Source organism: Centropristis striata, chromosome 2 (genome assembly GCF_030273125.1).
Source record: "Centropristis striata isolate RG_2023a ecotype Rhode Island chromosome 2, C.striata_1.0, whole genome shotgun sequence".
Taxonomy (NCBI): domain Eukaryota; kingdom Metazoa; phylum Chordata; class Actinopteri; order Perciformes; family Serranidae; genus Centropristis; species Centropristis striata.
Window position 1 is genome coordinate 18,986,328 of NC_081518.1, and position 19,431 is coordinate 19,005,758.

Below are 19,431 nucleotides of genomic sequence, written 5' to 3' on the forward strand. Positions count from 1 at the left end.
CAGGAGGTTTCACCCACACACACTGCATCCTCCTTTCTTTCTACTGACTGATTTATTATTTAGAAGTGCAAAAAAAACAAGTCAATGACTTTGACAGCAAGTGTTTTAGATTTGGCTCCAGGCGTTTATTAGCTGGGGAACAACAGAACAGGCGTTCGGGAGGATCAAATACACAATCAGAACAGTTTCATTCATATCAGATTAATATTTTAAAAAACAGCCTCTATTTTTCACACAGTGTCGTAGTTCAGACTGATATTATATTTCATCAAGAAGTTCCTTTTCATGCAATTACGAAAAGACTTCAGTATAAATATCCACATGCTGTTAATGTGTCATGGAGTTTATGTTTATACTGTTTCAGGACTTTCCTGTTAGAGCTCACACTAAATCAACCTGATGGACAACTGTGTTTCTATTCAACTGTACTCTTTCCTGAAATAAATAAAGTTCAACAACACAAAAGGACAAGTTATGATCCTTTGAATGACTGACTTATGCACATATTCTGATTAGGTAGGTTTTCCTGTCTTTAACTCTGTGGAGTCTTTTTGGGCTATTTTGTCAATTTTTGAATCCTTTTCATTCTGCTTGTATACACCACTTAAAACATGTTCAAATGCCATGTTGGTACATAAATATTTTTATTTATTTTTATTCTGACTTACTGGATCAACATTTGAATCAAAAAGAAACAAAGAACAACCAACATAAATGTGATCTTGTGATTGTGTGTGATCCTGTCATCCAACTCTGGTTTTTATTCTAGTGGGACTCTATTTTATTTGTGTCTTGTGTGTTTAGAAAACAGTTTTGGTCATTTTGTGTATTTTTTAGTCATTTTGTGTATTTTTTAGTCATTTTGTGTCTTTTTTTGGTCATTTTGTGTATTTTTTAGCCATTTTGTGTATTTTTTCATTCATTTTGTGTCTTTTTTTAGTCATTTTGTGTCTTTTTGTGTTTTTTTTTTGTCATTTTGTGTCCTTTTGTGTCTTTTTTTAGTCATTTTTGGGGTTTAGGGTTAAGAGGCATGGTCATTTTCAAAGGGGTCCCTTGACCTCTGACCTCAAGAAAGAGAATGGATTCCCTGAGTAGCCACAGTAATTTTTCCCTTTACAGACACACATCCTTTCTGCTCATCCCAGACAGTTTTTGCATCTATTTCAGTTTTCCAGAGCAGAAATGATTGCCAATCAACTGCCAAAATCACAAAGGTTTGATATCAAATCACAGCATGGATTTTATATGGTATTCCTCAATGTCTTGGTCTCTTAATGTGGTATTTTTAAGAGATTTTCGTCAATTCTGAAGTGGCCAAAAAAGGTCAAATGAATGCAAAAATGTGTTTAACAGTAGTTTCCATATGTGTGTATGTACCTCCGCCACTCTCTCCAGCAGAGGCTCCAGCCAGTGGTCGTTACATTCACAGTGAGAGTCCAGGAAGGTGAGGACAGGTGCTGTGGCAGCGTCGGCACCACGCACCCTCGAACGCATCAGTCCTGACGGGAACAACAAGCACTTTTTGAAGGATTTCACCCCCAAACATACACTACAGGCCAAAACTTTGGAAGCAAGTTTGTACAATAAAAAATCATAATTTGAATGGTATACTTTGCAACAAAATAAACATGATTATTATATAAAGAGTCACTTATTAGAACACATTTTGATAATATAATTATCAGGTCTTTGGGTTTTTATTGTGTATCCTTCTTTCCTTAATGTATAAATCTGTACTCTTGTTTCTTTACTCAGCTGCTTTAATTTTAGCCATTTCTGTGGTATTTTTTATTTATTTTTTAATATATATTTATTTACTTTCCATTGTCATTATTGACTTTTACTTTTTTATTTTTTATAATTATTATTATATATATCTTTCTATCTTATTTTTTTTATTTTATCTTACTTTATTCTTTATCTTATTTATTTCTAACCTGCCTCCAGTGTTTCCTCATTGCTTTGTTTTTAATAGGATGGGTGGGATGAAGGTGGGTGGGGTGGAGGGTGTTTGTTTCTATGTTTCGTTATCTTTTTATTATTATTATTTTCTCCTTTTTTTCATGTAAATCGCTTTGTGTTGCATCTCTCTTGTATGAAAAGTGCTATACAAATAAAATCTGATTGATTGATTGATTGATTGATTTGTCAGAGATATGAACACAGTTGAGATTTATTGGGATTTTTGTATCCAAACTCTCAAAAGCCAAAGAGCTGGGTGAATAATACAAACTGTGATTTGTTTTTTACTTTTGCACTGAAGTTGTGCAACCCTAAAACTAAGTCCTTCTTTTCTTTAGTTAACATTTATTCAGCAATGGTCTGCTAACATCAATGTATACCTAAAGGTCAATTGAGGAAAATGGTTCAATTCAATAAAGGTAAAGTCTGATCATGCAGTGAACATCCAAAAACACAAAGAATCCAAACTGGTTTTTAAGAAATCAATTGTGAACAGAACATTTAAGTTGCTTCCAAACTTATGGCCTGTAGTGTATACATGGGTTGAATGATTGCAGCACTGAGATGTTTAAAAAAAAAAAAAAAAAAAGCTTTCTTTTTCTCCTCTACCTTCTCTGCGGTCGTTCCTCAATATGCGCACTTTTTCAATCTTCCCCAGCAGCGCTCCGTCCTCCGCTGAAACACAAAGCATGATTCATACACACATCTCATCACCTTTGTTGGTTTGTGCAGTTTGTCTGTGGGCATTACTCACGGTTATCACTGTAGTCATCAACCAGGATGATCTCTTTGACCAAGTGTAAAGGACTTTTCTTCAGGACACTGAACAGAGACATAGGGGGGATTCATAGGAAGATTTAACATCGTTAAAACAAAATCAAAAATACAGCCCACACACCGTTCACCTACCTGACCACGGTCCGCAGCAGAGCCGAGCGAGCTTCATTGTGGAAGGTGATGACGACGCTGGAGGCCGGCAGCTCTGACTTCCACTGTTTATGTCTGCAACTATACACACACAAGAAACCATCTCAATAAGGAATATGGAGAGAGAAAAACACACAACGGCAGAAATGTCTACATGTGTACAAATGCACAAACACTCCTACGCACATGAGCACACTGCTGAACGTGTGAGCAAAGCTGCGAGCTGGAACACACTCTGGATACACCAACACAATAACACACACACACACACACACACACACACACACACACACAGTAATGCTCTGGGGGTTTGTGGACTGCAGGGCGAAAATCCAATGAGATAGTGTACAACTGTGTGTGTGTGTGTGTGTGTGTGTGTGTGTGTGTGTGTGTCCATCAGAGACAAATCCTGGCCTGACTTAAATGTGAGGACCAGTGGTGATAGGATGCTACATGAGACAAGAAGCCAAAGGCAGGATGAAGAAATCCTGCAGTAATTCCCTGAACACGCCATGTATACTTCACATGAGCAGATGTATGTGTGTGTGTTCTTGTACTTCGTACATAGTGAGGACCAGGACATGTTTTTAACCAACAGAGTGAGGACATTTTTGCAAAGTGAGGACATCTTGGCCGGTCCTCACTTCTTTAAAGGCTTTTTTGAGATTTCAGACTTTGTTTTAAGGGTTAAAGGTTACATGATAATGATAATTAACTGAAACTGTATAGTGTGGTTACTAAACTGACTCTACATGTATATATTCTGATTTGGTAGGTTTTTCTGTCTTTAACTCTGTGGAGTCTTTTTGGGCTATTTTGTCCATTTTTGAATCCTTTTCATCCTGCCTGTATACACCACTTAAAACATGTTTAAATGCCATGTTGGTACACAAATATTTTTATTTAGTTTAATTCTGACTTACTGGATCAACATTTTGAACCAAAAAGAAACAAAGAAAAACCAACAAAAATGTGATCTTATGATTGTGTTTGATCCTGTCATCCAACTCTGGTTTTTATTCTAGTGGGACTCTCTTTTATTTGTGTCTTGTGTATTTTTTGGTCATTTTGCATCTTTTTTTAGTCATTTTGTGTCTAACTAAAATTATAGTGAAAATGTCCTTCATTTTCGTTTGTCAACTTTTTTCATACATAATGAAGATGGATAAGGCAAAGGAAATAAAGGCAAAATTTACTGTGTTTACCTCTTTTAATCTCCCACCCAACAAATACCCCATTACAAAAAACTAAAACTCACACTAAAACTAAACTAAAACTAAAGCATTTCAGAAAAATAAATACTAAACTAAAACTAGCAAACTCACTCTAAAAACTAAGTAAAACTAACTGAATTTGAAAACAAAAATTCACAACCCAATTAAAACTAAAACTGATGAAAAATCCCAAACTATTATAACCTTGCAAGGGAATTCACAGTTCCGATGAGGGTCCTCACAAAGATAGAAGTACAAGAATGTGTGTGTGTGTGTGTGTGTGTGTGGTGGGGGTTACAAAAAGAACCCACAATCCTGTGTTAAGAAATTAACCTTCACCTGTAAATTCAAAGAGCTTTGAGGACAACAGAGACGCTGTCCTCAAAGGCTTAAACACACACCAGATGTACAGTATAGAGCAAGGATGGGCAACTGGAGGCCCGGGGGCCGCATACGGCCCGCACCCTGACTTGAAGTGGCCCTCAGTACAACTACATGCATTTGAGCATGAAATCTTAAAAGTGCAGTGTAAAAATGCACAAAGTTACTTCTTGCATTAATGTTGGTCTGCTGTTCTTGCACTGAAAAAACATATAAATCACAGTAAGTGGTTATTTTTTATTTGCTTCAAACCTTTTGTTTTCCTATTTATACTGTTAAACATGCATTTGAGCGTGAAATATGTTAAATTACTGCACTGTAAACATTTAAAATTGCAGTTTCATCATATATGGTCAAGTGTACGCTCCTATACGTGGCCCTTTGATAGTGTCCATGAAAAATTGTGGCCCCCTCCAGCATTTAAGTTGCCCATCCCTGGTATAGGCTCTTTAAAGACAACAATGAGTGTCTTATGGACAGTGTACTGCCCTAGGAAGTCTAACTGCAGTAACTACATTTTTGGGCAAAATTGAGTTTTAACTAAAAATGAACTCCTTGATGTCTGTTTTATCTTGTGACAAAGTTTTAGATTTCAATTTTGCTTTATTTCAGAGAAATAATTGTATAAAAACCACAAAATCCAACTCAAAACCAAGCAGTAATTGCACTTACCACACTGCTTTGGATATACATACTAATTCAAACATAAAAAATAATAGAAATGATGAGTTTATTTGAAAGGGAAATTATCTAGATAGTGATGAAGTAAAAAAGTGAGATAAAATGATTAAGACTAAAATATTGCTTTATAATATTGAGTATAAAATACACAAATCTTTGAATAGAGTTGTTAAACACTTTTAAACACACTGATAACAAAATCAATTTGGAAATGAAAACAAAATATAAAAGCTGAAAGAAGACAACAAAATTGTTGTTACTGCACTGTTTTTGCATTACTATTAGAACCTTTTACATCGATGCAGTCACTACGTTTTTGGGGTCAAAGGTCAAATAAATCATCATGATTTTTGAGCATAAAAATGACATCATCAATACATGTAGAAATAAGTGTCATATCACTTATCTACATATAACCCATTTGGCTGGCCAGTTAAAACGTGTTAAAAAACTTTAAAACAGTTTTTCTCAGTTTAACCCTTTGCACAGTTACTGCAGTTAGACTTTGTAGGACAGTATACACTGTCTTTAAATTCAAATCAGGTCATTGTAACTTTATTTAGACAGGCCAAAACCCCAAATCACAAATTCACCTCACAGGGCTTCAGATCAGGATATAAAATAAAATAGAGTGAGTCCCTGTACTGTGTATGTGAGAGCAGCAGCTGCTGTGAAACCCTGGGAACAGTCAATACGAGCTGCATCAATCTGGAGTTGACATTCTTCTGCTGCTGGTGTGTTATATCACTGTAGAATAAACCTACAGGTTCCTGAAAGCCCTGGTGAAGCAGCACAGGCTGGTTTTCTGTGAAAGCCTTCAGAGTCGGAGCTGCTGCATGCTGAGCAAATGACACATCAGAGCCACATCGATCCTGCTCTGTTAGTAGGCTAATGGCTCTAGCTGTCTCACTTAGGTCAATATATCAGTGAGGCCAGACCACTGCTTTTATAAAAATAGTCTTTGAATCACAGTGTGCCTTTAGACAGATCCTACTGACTGAATATGACTGCTTGCTGTTAGGTAAGCACAGTGTTGGCAGCATGTTCACTTCTTTGTGTCTCGGCTTGATTTACAGCTAAACTTACAATTCACTTCAATTGGAACAAAAAGCGATTATTAGGGCCGGGACTTTAACGCGTTAATTAAGATTAATTAATTACACAAAAATGAACGCGCTAAAAAAATTGATGCATTTTAATCGCACTTATTTTTGCACCGCGGAACGTTTCTCACTGGATGAGTTTCAGGCGGACCGATTATACTGGAGCACCAACTAGCGTTCATGAGTTCAGACAACAACAAACAACAGTGAACATTGAAGGAAGAAGCTGCTGAGACGCTTTGGTTGGCCCCATGGATGATGGGACATTTTGTTACAAAAAACCAACGGATTGAAGCGTCAATATGAGCATGGTTGTGTTGCTATGCAACAAGGCATTCACATATCACCGCAGCACATCCAGCCTCAACTATCACCTCAATGCAAAACATATAGCAGCTAGCGGCTAGTGTGGTAGCTAGCGTGGATTGTGTTTTACTTTAAAAACCAAAGTATTATAGTTTACAGAAGGTCTACCTACCTATAGGCTACCTGCATTTATGAAATGTACTGTATTTCTAAATATGCTATTGCTACACTTAATGGCAAAAATTGCACTGGTCTGTTGGACTTGAACAAAAATAAACAATATTTTTGTTGCTTAAGCTTATGTATTCAGTCATTATTCAACGGTATACTAAAAATCCATGTGAAAAAAATTACTTCTCACTGTTCTCAGATCAAATATTTATATGCGATTAAAATGCGATTAATTTCGATTAATTAATTACAAAGCCTCTAATTAATTAGATTCATTTTTTTTAATCGAGTCCCGGCCCAACTTATTAGTAATGTTGGTAGGCTAATTTAGACTCAGTAGGCTGTTACATCTTCATTGTGAGGCTCAAAATAAGGTTTGCGGCTCCGTTAGTGAAGGTTGCCGATCTTTATAAAAGCCTAAACATTGTTCAGATGAAAGCAGAGCCCGGCTGATGGCAGACTGATACACATACTGATTTTAGAGGGGACATATTCACAGATTATCACTATGGCAGCTGATAGTGACTTTTTGTGCATGAATAAAAATAGACCTCTTCTAGCATTGTGCAACAATATGACTCAGAAGGCTGCTTTCTTACAAATAAATACATTCAATAAAAAAATTTTATATTATACTGTTGCTCATAAAGTTTAAAAAAATGTTTTCACCTATTTCCATGAAATGATTGTGACCATGTGATTTATTCTAGACGGATAAAGTGTACATCTTCTCAGAACTTTATCAATCAAACTTATCTGTTTTAATTCATAGCTCAGAATAGACGTGTTTTGGGTTAGACTGTTGTACTCATGAGGATCTGGCAAGCATTAAGCAATCATTTAAAATCAGTATTTCTTGGACTGAAAAATAATCATGGATAAAAATAGGCATTTTCTGTGTATGACCAATATCCTGCATATCAATAATTAGGGAGGCAACAATCTGGCAGACATCAGAATCAAGCTCATTAAATCTGAATATTATTTAAATCAATGCATCCAATAGATATTGCAGCGTGATTTATTTTTGTCTCCTCATCCATTAAACAAGCAGAACAATGGAGAGCCATTAGCAGAGCTTTGTGCTGTGAATGGAGCCTGTCTACTTCCTGCTTCCATCTGATAGACACAATAGAGGGAGTTTCCAACAGATCTTATCCAGTCTGGTACCAATTAGTCAAATAGAAAGACAGCAGAGGACAGCATATTCACACACACTCCCTGCACTTACACATGCAGCAGTAACAGACACAGGCAGTGGAACAGTAGAGCTACTTACTGGTCATGTCTGGTGTCCGGCACGGCTCTGTCCATGCGCAGTTTATCGCTCTCCACCTGGTTGAACTTGTTCCTGGCGTATGGATCCTGACCCGGTCGGACCACGGTGGCACCAACGTACAGATCCTGGTCAAAGTCCTGCCAGCGCACCTTACCTACACACACACACAATCATTTTAAGCACATGTCCAAGTGACATCCACAGAGGTTTTAAGGACATCTTGGTGTCATCTAATTTGTGTTATTCACCACATTTGTGGTTTAACTGAGATGGAGGAGAAAGGCTTGACAACTCCAGATATTTCTAAACTTAAAAAAGTTTATTATATTTAAACTCCATGAACACTACTGTTTTTTATTAGGATAATGTGATATATAAATACGCATATATACACACACACACACACACACACACACACACACACACAAACACACACACATATATATACACACACACACACACACACACACATATATACACATATATATATACATATATACACATATATGCACATATATACATATACATATATACACACACATATGCACATATATACATATACATATATATACACACATATGCACATATATACATATACATATATATACACACATATGCACATATATACATATACATATATATACACACATATGCACATATATACATATATACACATATATATACAGATACATTTTTTTTTTTTAAAGTAATGCCGAAGTGAAGCTAACTGCACAAAACTGCAGTTCCTCCAATGACCACATGAGGCTCTACAGCTCATTCCCCATTCATGACAGCTATGCTAGGAGAGATTTCATACAACACACTTGTTTATGTTATATTAAGGTTTAAAGTTATGCATAAGTAAGGGTGTGGCCGCTTTGAGTGACAGGTAGCTAGCAGCTGCAGTTTTAGCTCCTCCTCTTTGCCCATTTTTGGATTCACAGTGACTCGATCCATGTTTTACAGATTTCATTGACATCTTGCAGCCGATATTGTTCAATAGGTGGATAAAGAGCGAACAGGTTGGAAAAATAACACATTTCACATGACTTCTTAATGTCTCAACTTCCAGATAAACACTAAACCAATAGAGAGCACCAAGGTTTTAATAAGAAACATTCTCATTGTGAGCCTCTGGTGAAATGCATGTTAAATAAACATGACATTTCCAAAAATAAAAGCTGCCACAAAACAGGAAGTTTAAACCTTCACAAAGGCTGGAGAATGAATGGGATTATACATCAGTGGGAATATGAAATGTAGGCAGCAGCCTGGCTGATGCAAGAATCCTTCAGCACTGACAGGAAGGAAAGCTCGCTGCTTCAAGCTGCTGCTTGACAAGGCGGCAACACGCCACTGAAGAAAGCTGACATGAGATTTATGCTGCTTATATGTGAAACTCTGCAGAACTCAATTCACAACACAAGGCCAGACCAAACAGGAGCATTGTTATGCACATCTCTCACAAAGAAACCCAACTAAATTTAGTAATTTAAGAGCCTAAAATATAAGTTTGGTAAACATGAAGGATTATCAAACCTACACACACGCGGAGCACGGTGTGTGTGTGTTACCAGATTATGGAGATCATTGCACGCTGAACAGAGAAAGTTGTCATGTTTAATTTCACAGTTTATCACTGACTACTGAGACCGAGACACACACGAATAATAATGCAACTAATTAGCTGGGTGCAGCTGCTATGCTAATGACTTGTGTTAAGCATATGGCAGTGTGAGATTACACTATCTCTCAGTATGGATGAGTGTGTGTGTGACAGGCAGAGACAGACACACAGACAGAGAAACGGAGCTTGACGAGGAGACGAGTGTGTGTGTGTGTGTGTGTGTGTGTGTGTGTGTGTGCCCTGACAGCATGTGAATGTGTCTCGCATGCCAATTAACTAAAGCTTGCGATGATCTGCCTGTGACTGTGTACGGGCGCCCGGAGACTCTGCTGTACGTGTCAGAGTGTGTGATGTCCTTGCTGATATCTATGTTTAGTGGCAGTGAGTAATTAGCGTGCTGAAATTAATGTTTCGACTTCTCACTTTGCCAGTCTTTAGCTCAGACTTTGAAGATCTTACACACTCTCTTTTAGGGATGTCCCGATCCGATCACGTGATCGGAAATTGGGGCCGATCATGTGGTTTCAGACTCAATCGGAATCGGACATTATGTCCCGATCAGGGATCGGATACATGTATATTCAGCATAATATCATTTTACTGCAGGCAGCATGTCAATAAGCGAAGCAGAAGTTCACACACTCCAACCTAGGTGGCGCTAATGCAGAAGAAGAAGAAGAAGAAAAACCAACAACATGGCAGCAGTTTAAACCGACGCGCAAGTATGTCTGCAGTCTGGAAGTATTTTAAAGTGATACAAAATAACACTGCGATGGCAAACTGTGAGGTATGTAAACTGGGAATTTCAAGAGGTAGCAAGCACATTACTGGCCTTACTTTATAACACTGTGGCACTTTTATTTGCTTATTTGTTTACATGCCTGCCAGGTATTTTAAGTTGAGCTGCTGTTCATTTTTATGTTTGACATTTTTATTTAAAATATTCTGTTGCACTAAAGTACAAGGTGAAAATTTGTATTTGTAATTATTACTTGACTGTTCAAGCTACCTCAAAGAAGTGCTCAAAGAATGTGTGTTAAATGATAAAATAAAAAAGGCACATCCTGGATCTGTTTCTTCGCTCTTCTTCATTTTTTTTAATGTATTATAGAAGTATCGGATCGGAACTTACTTAAAATCAAATGACTGATCGGGACATCCCTACTCTCTTTCATTGTACACTGAACCACTCAATGCAGATCAGCTGTTTGTGTGGAGGTCTGAGCAGTTCTCCCTCTGCCTCTCGCTGCCGAGCTGTTTCCCCCCACAGCTGCTGCTGACCACTTGTTTTTGTTTGTTGCAACACTTTGTGGAAATCCCTTGACGCTGTCCTGTTTCCAGCTGATGGTAACTGGCAGCAGGACTCACCATGGATCAGTAGTGAACCATGAGCCCTCCGCCTACCACCACACTATAGGGTTGTCAAAATATCGATACTCAAAAAAGTATCGATACTAAAACGTTGTATCCAGATACGATACTCATTTTCAAAAGTATCGAGTTTCGACAGGTTAGCGTCTTTCATTTCAAACTGACCTATTAATGATGTTATCGTGGCCGGTGGCTCGCATTAATGTTGCCCGTGTTATTATTAGCCATTAGCCGCAGCTTGCAATTAAAGGCTGACGTCACGTTAATGATTATAAACAACGTAAATAAATACATCAGGCACGTAGTATGCCCATATTACGTTAATTGACACAGTGTCAGTATACATAAGCATAGAGTTAATAAGTTTACATAAATGTTGGTGACTGAAAAGTGTTAGATACTGTCTAAACGAAAGGCACTTCCCATAAAATATTTTGTTGTTTTTACCCGCAAGTGTCCTCGTGTAAACGGGCCTCAAGTATTGAGTGAGATTGCTGGAGCTGCCCTGTCAATGTACGTTCACTGACAGTGCTTGCTTATAGCCAGGTTTACTCTCATTGAGTAACTGTATTCATCAAATCAATGAGTGGATGTGCCAGAACTTTCTCCAGCTAAATTCAGAGAAGACAGAGGTGATCATTTTCGGCCCTAAAAATGAAAGATCTACGATCAACGCTCACCTTGGCTCTATGTCATTGACAGCTACAAATCAGGCCAGAAATCTTGGTGTAATTATTGACTCAGACCTGAACTTCAACAGCCATCTAAAGCTCATCACTAAATCTGCCTATTACCACCTGAAAAACATAGCTAGAATTAAGGGGCTTCTGTCCAAACAAGACATGGAAAAACTTATCCATGCATTTATTTTTAGTAGGTTGGATTATTGCAATGACATCTTCACAGGTCTTAACAAAAAATCAATCAGGCAGCTGCAGCTGATCCAGAACGCTGCCGCCAGAGTCCTCACAAACATGGGGAAACTGGACCATATTACACCGGTCCTTAAATCACTACACTGGCTTCCTGTGAGTCAGAGAATAGATTTTAAAATCTTACTGCTGGTCTGCAAAGCATTGAATGGTCTCGGACCAAATGACAAGCTTGATCTGCTACCTCTCTACGAAGCATTCAGGCCCCTTAGGTCATCTGGAACTGGCTTGTTGCGTGTCCCAAGAACAAGAACTAAGCGGGGTGAGGCAGCTTTCAGTTATTCTGCTCCTCACCTGTGGAACAAACTACCTGTAGATCTGAGGTCTGCCTTAACGCTCAGCTCCTTTAAATCAGGACTAAAAACACTATTGTTTACTGCAGCGTACTCTTAACTTTAACACTTATCTGCTCTACTCTACTGCCCTTACTTTTTAACTACGCAATGTTTGACTTGTGCTTTTTATTATTTTATCTTTTTTCTTAACCTGCTGTATCTTATTTTATCTTATTTGTATTTTTATTTCCATTTCCCTGTTTTAATTGACTGTTTTCACTGTTTTCAATTGTGTCTTGCTGTTTTTAATGTGTATGTAAAGCACTTTGAATTACCTTGTGTTGAATTGTGCTATACAAATAAACTTGCCTTGCCTTGCCCGACATATCTATAGATATTCGTTACATAGCTGCTGGTTCCAGCGCCCTCATTCAATACCGAACCAAATTCAGAATTCTTCTCCCCATTCGTCACTTAGTGTCTGATTCTACAGGAGCAAGAAGCATGTTGAGTCAACTCGTCCTGAATAAAGAATGAAAACGCACAAAAAGGAAGCACTCTGACAAAAACAGTTCTTCAAATATTCATTGTAATAAAGTAACTTGGTGCATTTCCATGTTTAAATGTTTTACATCCAGGATTTTAGATTTTTTAACCACCTTCTGGAGTGAATTGTTAAAGCAGGGCACACAGAGACTGTAGCACTATTTACATTAGAAAGAACATTCTGAACAACCTGAGCTGCTTCTCTCTCTTTCATGACTTTATCACCCATTCTCCTTTTATCCTTCACTCTCCCAGTCTCCTTCTTCTCCATTTCTATTCCAACACTTTCCCTCCTCTTCTTGTGTGTGTTTGTGTGTGTTGTGGGCGATGCTGTGATACGCTGCCGTCATTGTAATCGTGTAAAGTGACCCTGAAGTTGAAATGCCCCCACTTCAACATTCAAATTGGATTCCATTTCCACCGCTGGATCAGATAAGAGAGTGTGTGTTCAGCTTTGGCAGGTCAGGGGCTTGTGGAGGAGGGGCGGCGGCTTGGAGTGGGGCTGAGGATGAGAGCTGAATGAGAATCTGCTGAGCCTCTCCTGCTCTGCTCCACACTGATGGACACTGTGAAGGAAATTTGGTGTTTCCTGCATGGTGGGACATGAAGTAGGCGGCGACCTACTTGATATTCAAGACGCTAGGCCTTGTAGGAACTCGAACTGTGAACTAAACTCTGATAACACCATGATTGAGGGGAACATGTGGTTCAGTGGGCTCTGTCCTGATGTGATGTATAGGGCAGGAAGATAGGACCACATTGAGACTTGCTGAAGAATCAATGCTGGGAACTACAACAGATATAAGTCGAGCGGTGTATGGGACTTTGTTGTACTGTGAAAGAGCCATTCGTGATTGTGCGGTGTATGGAATACGAATGTGCTAATAAAACTTGCTGAACAGAGTATTGAGTGCTTTGTGTTTGGCCAGCTCACCCATTAACTTAGTGCAGTTGTCAAAATTGACACGACAACACTGGAACAGCGTCTCTCAGAGCCTGGGTGGAGACTAGGGTTGTCACCATACTAAAATTTTCAACTCGATACCGATACTCAGGAAAATATTCGATACTCGATACCATTTTACCACAAGGATAAAAACAAAGACCCCAAAATTATTAACAAGAAAAATGCAACATGTAAAAATGAACAGAACCACAGGTTAAATATTTATAATAAAAAACATTTGTGCAAAAAAAAACTGCAACTATGATAACAAGCTTCAGTTCTGAGGTTGTGCAAAAAATAAATAAATGTAATAAACAATAACAATTAGAACAATATTTTGAGATTGTATGCTGTGCACAATATTAGGAAAGCTTGATGAGTCGACTTTTCTCTGCTTCATTCTGGGACTTCAAGAGAGAAAATAACACTTTTCAGTCACCAACATTTATATAAACTTATTAAATCTATGCTTATGTATACTGACACTGTTTCAATTAACCTAATATGTGCATATTACGTGCCTGATTTATTTATTTAAGTTGTTTATAATCATTAACATGACATTAGCCTAGGGCTGAGCGATATGGCCCTAAAAGAATATCATATTTCAGGCTATTTTTGCGATAACGATATTCTTGACGATATTACGAAATGCTTAAAAAGATATAGAAAATATGATTTTTTTTTGTCTGTATAAATAAATAAAAATCTAAAATGTAGTGTGAAGTGCAAATCTCAACAGTTGCCAAATACAAAAAAAATTACTCTTGACTTTAGAGTATGAGCAAATAATAAAAATATCCATTTAGGGGTTTCGGGGGCATATTTTAATGACATTTTGTAAAGGAAAATAAAGGTTCTTGTATGTTTTATTTAAGGCATCTTATTTTGACAGTCTTCTTGTAAGTTCTGTGGTGGATTCTGTTAACACACTGTGCTCTTATTTTGAAAGCTGCATGTGTTTAGCGACAGAGAGTAAGTAGCTTTTTGTGATTAAAACAACTTTAATTGTTAGCTAATATTAACCTTACGCCACTACATCAAGAAGTAGGAAAGTTGCCAATATCATGATGTGCATTTTTTTTAACCATAAAAAAAATCGATACTTTTGAAAATGAGTATCGTATCCGGATACAACGCTTTAGTATCGATACTTTTTTGAGTATCGATACTTTTTTGAGTATTGATACTTTTGTCAACCCTATTGGAGATGCATAGCTGGGTTTGTGGCGAGATTAAAGATGACTCTTGAATTATTTTGGATTGCTCTGATTGCTTCAATGGATTGAACATTGGACAGATTTCCCACAGCTGGTTGTGTTGACTTGTCTTCTCCTGTCTGTGGTTATTTAAACATGGGACGGTTAAAGAGACTGAGGGCGTTCATGCTCTGCTGGTTAGAGAACTATGCCACTGTGTTACCACACTGTAAAGTATTCCACAACCAAAACCATTTCCTCTGTGCCTGTCATGCACATGCTTCACTACTGGGATGACTTCAGCACAATAATGAGACACTGAAACCTCTTCAGACACTGAGGAAGGAGATCCTGGTCAAAAATCTGGATTTTCAATGTGTCTAAATCTAAATTTGATAGCTAATGTTTTTGTTAAAAGACAAAAAACTCTTTCCTTTTACTATTCAAACTAGCTCCTTGGATGCTCCTGTTTCCAGAGTGGACAGTTTTGAGGCATAATGACCCGGTTGCAGCTATTTAGTTGGAGCTAAATAAATACATTTCATATCAACCAGAAAGGATTATGCAGTGTTTCCCCTACATGTATTCTGGTGCCGCTGCTGGATTTTCAGCGTCGCCGCAAAAAAACTGATTAGAAATTTTGTGGTTGAATTGAAGACTTTCACTTGCACACAGTGAAAACAGAGTGTTGCGCCGGTGACACTTTTACCATAATAACTAAGCGGTTTGTGCTATCGGGAAAATTCCAATGTTTTCTGAAAGCTGAGAAGGTGCTCTTTACAGCCAATATGGTGTCATAACAGTAATTTCAATCGAGCCCACAAAACAGGAATACACACACTCAGCGGTGGAGAAACAGAAACACTGGATTATGTATGAAAAAAGTTGACAAAGACGAAAACAAAGGACATTTTCACTACAATTTTAGTTTAGTTTAGTTTTAGTTCGTTTTGTAACCACACAATACAGTTTAAGTTAGTTATCGTTTTTAAAACACTCTAGTTTTTATTTTTATTTCAGTTAAGGAAAATGTTTTTTCAATTCTAGTTTTCGTTATTTCGCTAGTTTTCGTTAACTATAATAACCTTGCTGCACAGTGACTTCACTGTTAGCCACTGAATATATTTTCTACCTCAGTAATGTCCAAGAACAATGTTGCATCACTGCAGCTACACATTAGAAGCCCAATCAGCTGTGTGTGCAGTCTTGAACACATCCCATTCATGCTGCAACACATTGCTTCAATTACTCATCAATCATGATTATATTATATTAAACAAATATCTACACCAATATTATACACACATTTATTGAACAGTTTGTTTTACACAGTTACAAAAGCAAAGTTTAAGCTGATTTGAATAGATCAAGTTTGAACTGTTTCATTTAAAACGTATATTTATTAGGGCCAGGACTTTAACACGTTAATTAAGATTAATTAATTACACGAAAATTAACGCATTAAAACATTTTAATCGCACTTATTTTTGGACCGCGGAACATTTCTCACTGGATGAGTTTCAGGCGGACCAATTATACTGGAGCACCAACTAGCATTCATGAGTTCAGACAACAACAAACCACAGTGAACATGAAGGAAGAAGCTGATGAGAGCGCTTTGGTTGTGTGCAAGCTATGCAACAAGGAATTTGCATATAAGTGTTGTGTTTTACTTAAAAAAGCAAAGTACTATAGTTAACCTATAGGCTACCTGAATTTCTGAAATGTACTATATTTCTAAATATGCTATTGCTACAAATTGCACTGATCTGTTGGACTTGAACAAAAATAAACAATATTTTTGTTGCTTAAGCTTATGTATTCAGTCATTATTCAGTGGTATACTAAAAATCCATGTGAAAAAAATTACTTCTCACTGTTCTCAGGTCAAATATTTATATGCGATTAAAATGCGATTAATTTCGATTAATTAATTACAAAGCCTCTAATCAATTAGATTGGGTTTTTTTTAATCGAGTCCCAGTCCTAATATTTAAGTACCAATAAATCATGACGGCTGATTTGGAACACACATACATCAGTAAAGTTGTGTGGCTGAGCACTTCTGCACAAAACTGCATGTTGCACCTGCTTCAACAGCGACTGCACTGGTTTTATTAACTTCTGTCATTATTGTAATTCTCCACAGTGTGGTTGTGGTGCATGATGGGTAGTGTAGTGTCCTACCTGGGGGGAGAGTCTCCAGGCTGTGAGTTTTGTCGTCAGACATGTGAGCTTTGCTCCTACTGGACAAGTCACTGGAGCTCCAATCATCCTGAAACAAACAAACACATTCATTTATTTGATTTATTTCCACTTCAGTGTGAGCCATTGACAACAATCTGACATGTGTGTGTCCATTAAGAGTTCTGGAGGCAAAACATCCATTTTCTCCTTTTCTCCCTTTTATCCATTTCCATTCACTCATTCACTCCAACAGGGCCTTTAGAAACAGTGCAATCATGCCCTCACTATTCACAGCAAAAGACAGATAACAGAGCGATGCCTCCTTGGGTCCATCTCTGTCGCCATTAAACCCACTGGATCGATACATTGGGAGGCACAGTAATTAGCGCCATTCATTCTGTGTCCAGTCCATTGCCCTTGAATTCAGAAAACTATTGTCCAACTCTATTATTTGCTCTGTAGCTCCCTTTCACCTTCAGCCTTTCCAAAATGCTTATTGATCGGTTTTCTTTGCTGCCTGAGGACAGCCAATCATAGCGTGACATCAGAGACCACCAGACACTATTCAACACTTCATTCATACTCAGAAGTGATGAAGGGGAGAAAATGGAGTTTCACACATTTTTTCCATGTTTTATGCTTCTTAGGCCTTTGCATTTCAAGTAGCAAAATAACTGCTGTTGTTTTCTGTGACTCCTGCACATCATTTCACTGTGTGCCAGATTCAGTGCGTCAATCTGCAGGAAAACTATACCCAGTCCAACACCCACAACTGCTATATTAAAACCTACATGAAATCAATTTCTATATGTGTTCATGACAGCTGAGTGTTTGAACAGTCAGATGGCAGCGCTCAGTGTAGGATGAGAACGAAAGCTCACTGCTGAAACTCACTTTGACAGGCTGGGAGAGGAAACAGGACACGTTTTCAAGTGGAATAAAGCTCCAAATTGGCCTCGGACTTTAGTTTCGTCGGGCTGTTTTGTCTTTCTGACATTTTCCGGTCAACTCTTCAAACTGAAACTTTTCATGGCTCTGCTTTCTGGGCTGGTTATAAAATCTTTCACCTTTCTTGCTGATCAGACAGAGATGATAAACCGCCTCTGTCCCTCTTTAGTTCTCATGTGTTTCACTGCTGTGTGTCACTGAAAAACTTTGTGTGTGTGTGCTGCAAGGTTTTTATAGTTAATGAAATCTGACGAAATAACAAAAACTGGAATAGAAAAAACATTTTCGTTAACTGAAATAAAAATAGAAACGAGAGTTTTTAAATAAACGATAACTAACTGAAACTGTATTTTGTGGTTACAAAACTAACTAAAATGTCCTTCGTTTTTGTCTTTGTCAACTTATTTGTGAAAGTCTTCAATTCAACCGTGATATTACAAATCAAATTTTTTTGCGGCGGCACTGAAAATCCAGCAGCGGCTGCAGAATTCATGTAGGGGAAACACTGCATAATCCTTGTCGGTTGATATGAAATGTATTTATTTAGCTCCAACTAAACAGCTGCTGGTTAGTGAACATGCAGGAACACATGGTAAATATGTTTACTGAGACTGGGATGTCTACACTCCAACCAAAATTCATAACACCCAGAACTGTAAGAGTTAATAACCTTATTGGGGCTAAGATGGATAAACCAAAGGAAATAAAGGCAAAATTTATTATGACCTCTTAGAATCTCGCACCCAACACATAGCCCATTACAAAAAAACTAAAACTAACACGAAAACTAATAAAAACTAAACTAAAACTAAGCATTTTCAGAAAATAAAAACTAAATTAAAACTAGCAAACTCATTCGAAAAACTAATTAAAACTAACTGAATTTGAAAATAAAAGTTCACAACGAAATTAAAACTAAAACTAATGAAAAATCCAAAACTATTGTAACCTTGCTGTGCTGACATCTTTCACAGGGATGTGAGTCTGTCACATTTTACAGGCTCTTTTAAGTAGAAACACCACCGTAACATGATTTTAAGACCCTGAAGCGCCAACAGACACCCAATAAAGTAAGTCCAGTGTTTCTGTCCATCAGATCACATATCCGTCATGTTCTCCGTCTCCTCTGAGCCTCATGGAGCTTCCTCTGCTTCTTTACATGCCTGGCTGCTTCACAGACACTTTATTTAGAAACAGTGTTACGGAAACGCTAGTCCTCATGAGAAAAGACTCCCCAAAGCACCTGTGCTCATGTGCAGCTTCATGTGCAACAACAAATCTGATGTCAGGTCTGTACTTTAATGCCACACACACACACACACACACACACACACACACACACACACACACACACCTTTATATAGTTGTGAGGACCA

General features: G+C 37.7%; 1 protein-coding gene across 2 annotated transcripts in view; it reads right to left on the reverse strand.

Moving 5' to 3' along the window:
- Nucleotides 1–19,431, reverse strand: part of galnt2 (UDP-N-acetyl-alpha-D-galactosamine:polypeptide N-acetylgalactosaminyltransferase 2) — a 115,826-nt gene that overhangs the window by 41,716 nt on the left and 54,679 nt on the right. For both annotated transcript variants that reach the window (XM_059357291.1, XM_059357300.1), the window contains exons 2-7: nt 17,108–17,195; nt 8,025–8,178; nt 2,872–2,970; nt 2,717–2,784; nt 2,572–2,637; nt 1,378–1,499 (exon numbers count right to left, since the gene is read on the reverse strand). In XM_059357291.1, the coding sequence (XP_059213274.1) occupies nt 1,378–1,499; nt 2,572–2,637; nt 2,717–2,784; nt 2,872–2,970; nt 8,025–8,178; nt 17,108–17,195 (597 nt within the window). The remainder of the gene's footprint in view (nt 1–1,377; nt 1,500–2,571; nt 2,638–2,716; nt 2,785–2,871; nt 2,971–8,024; nt 8,179–17,107; nt 17,196–19,431) is intronic.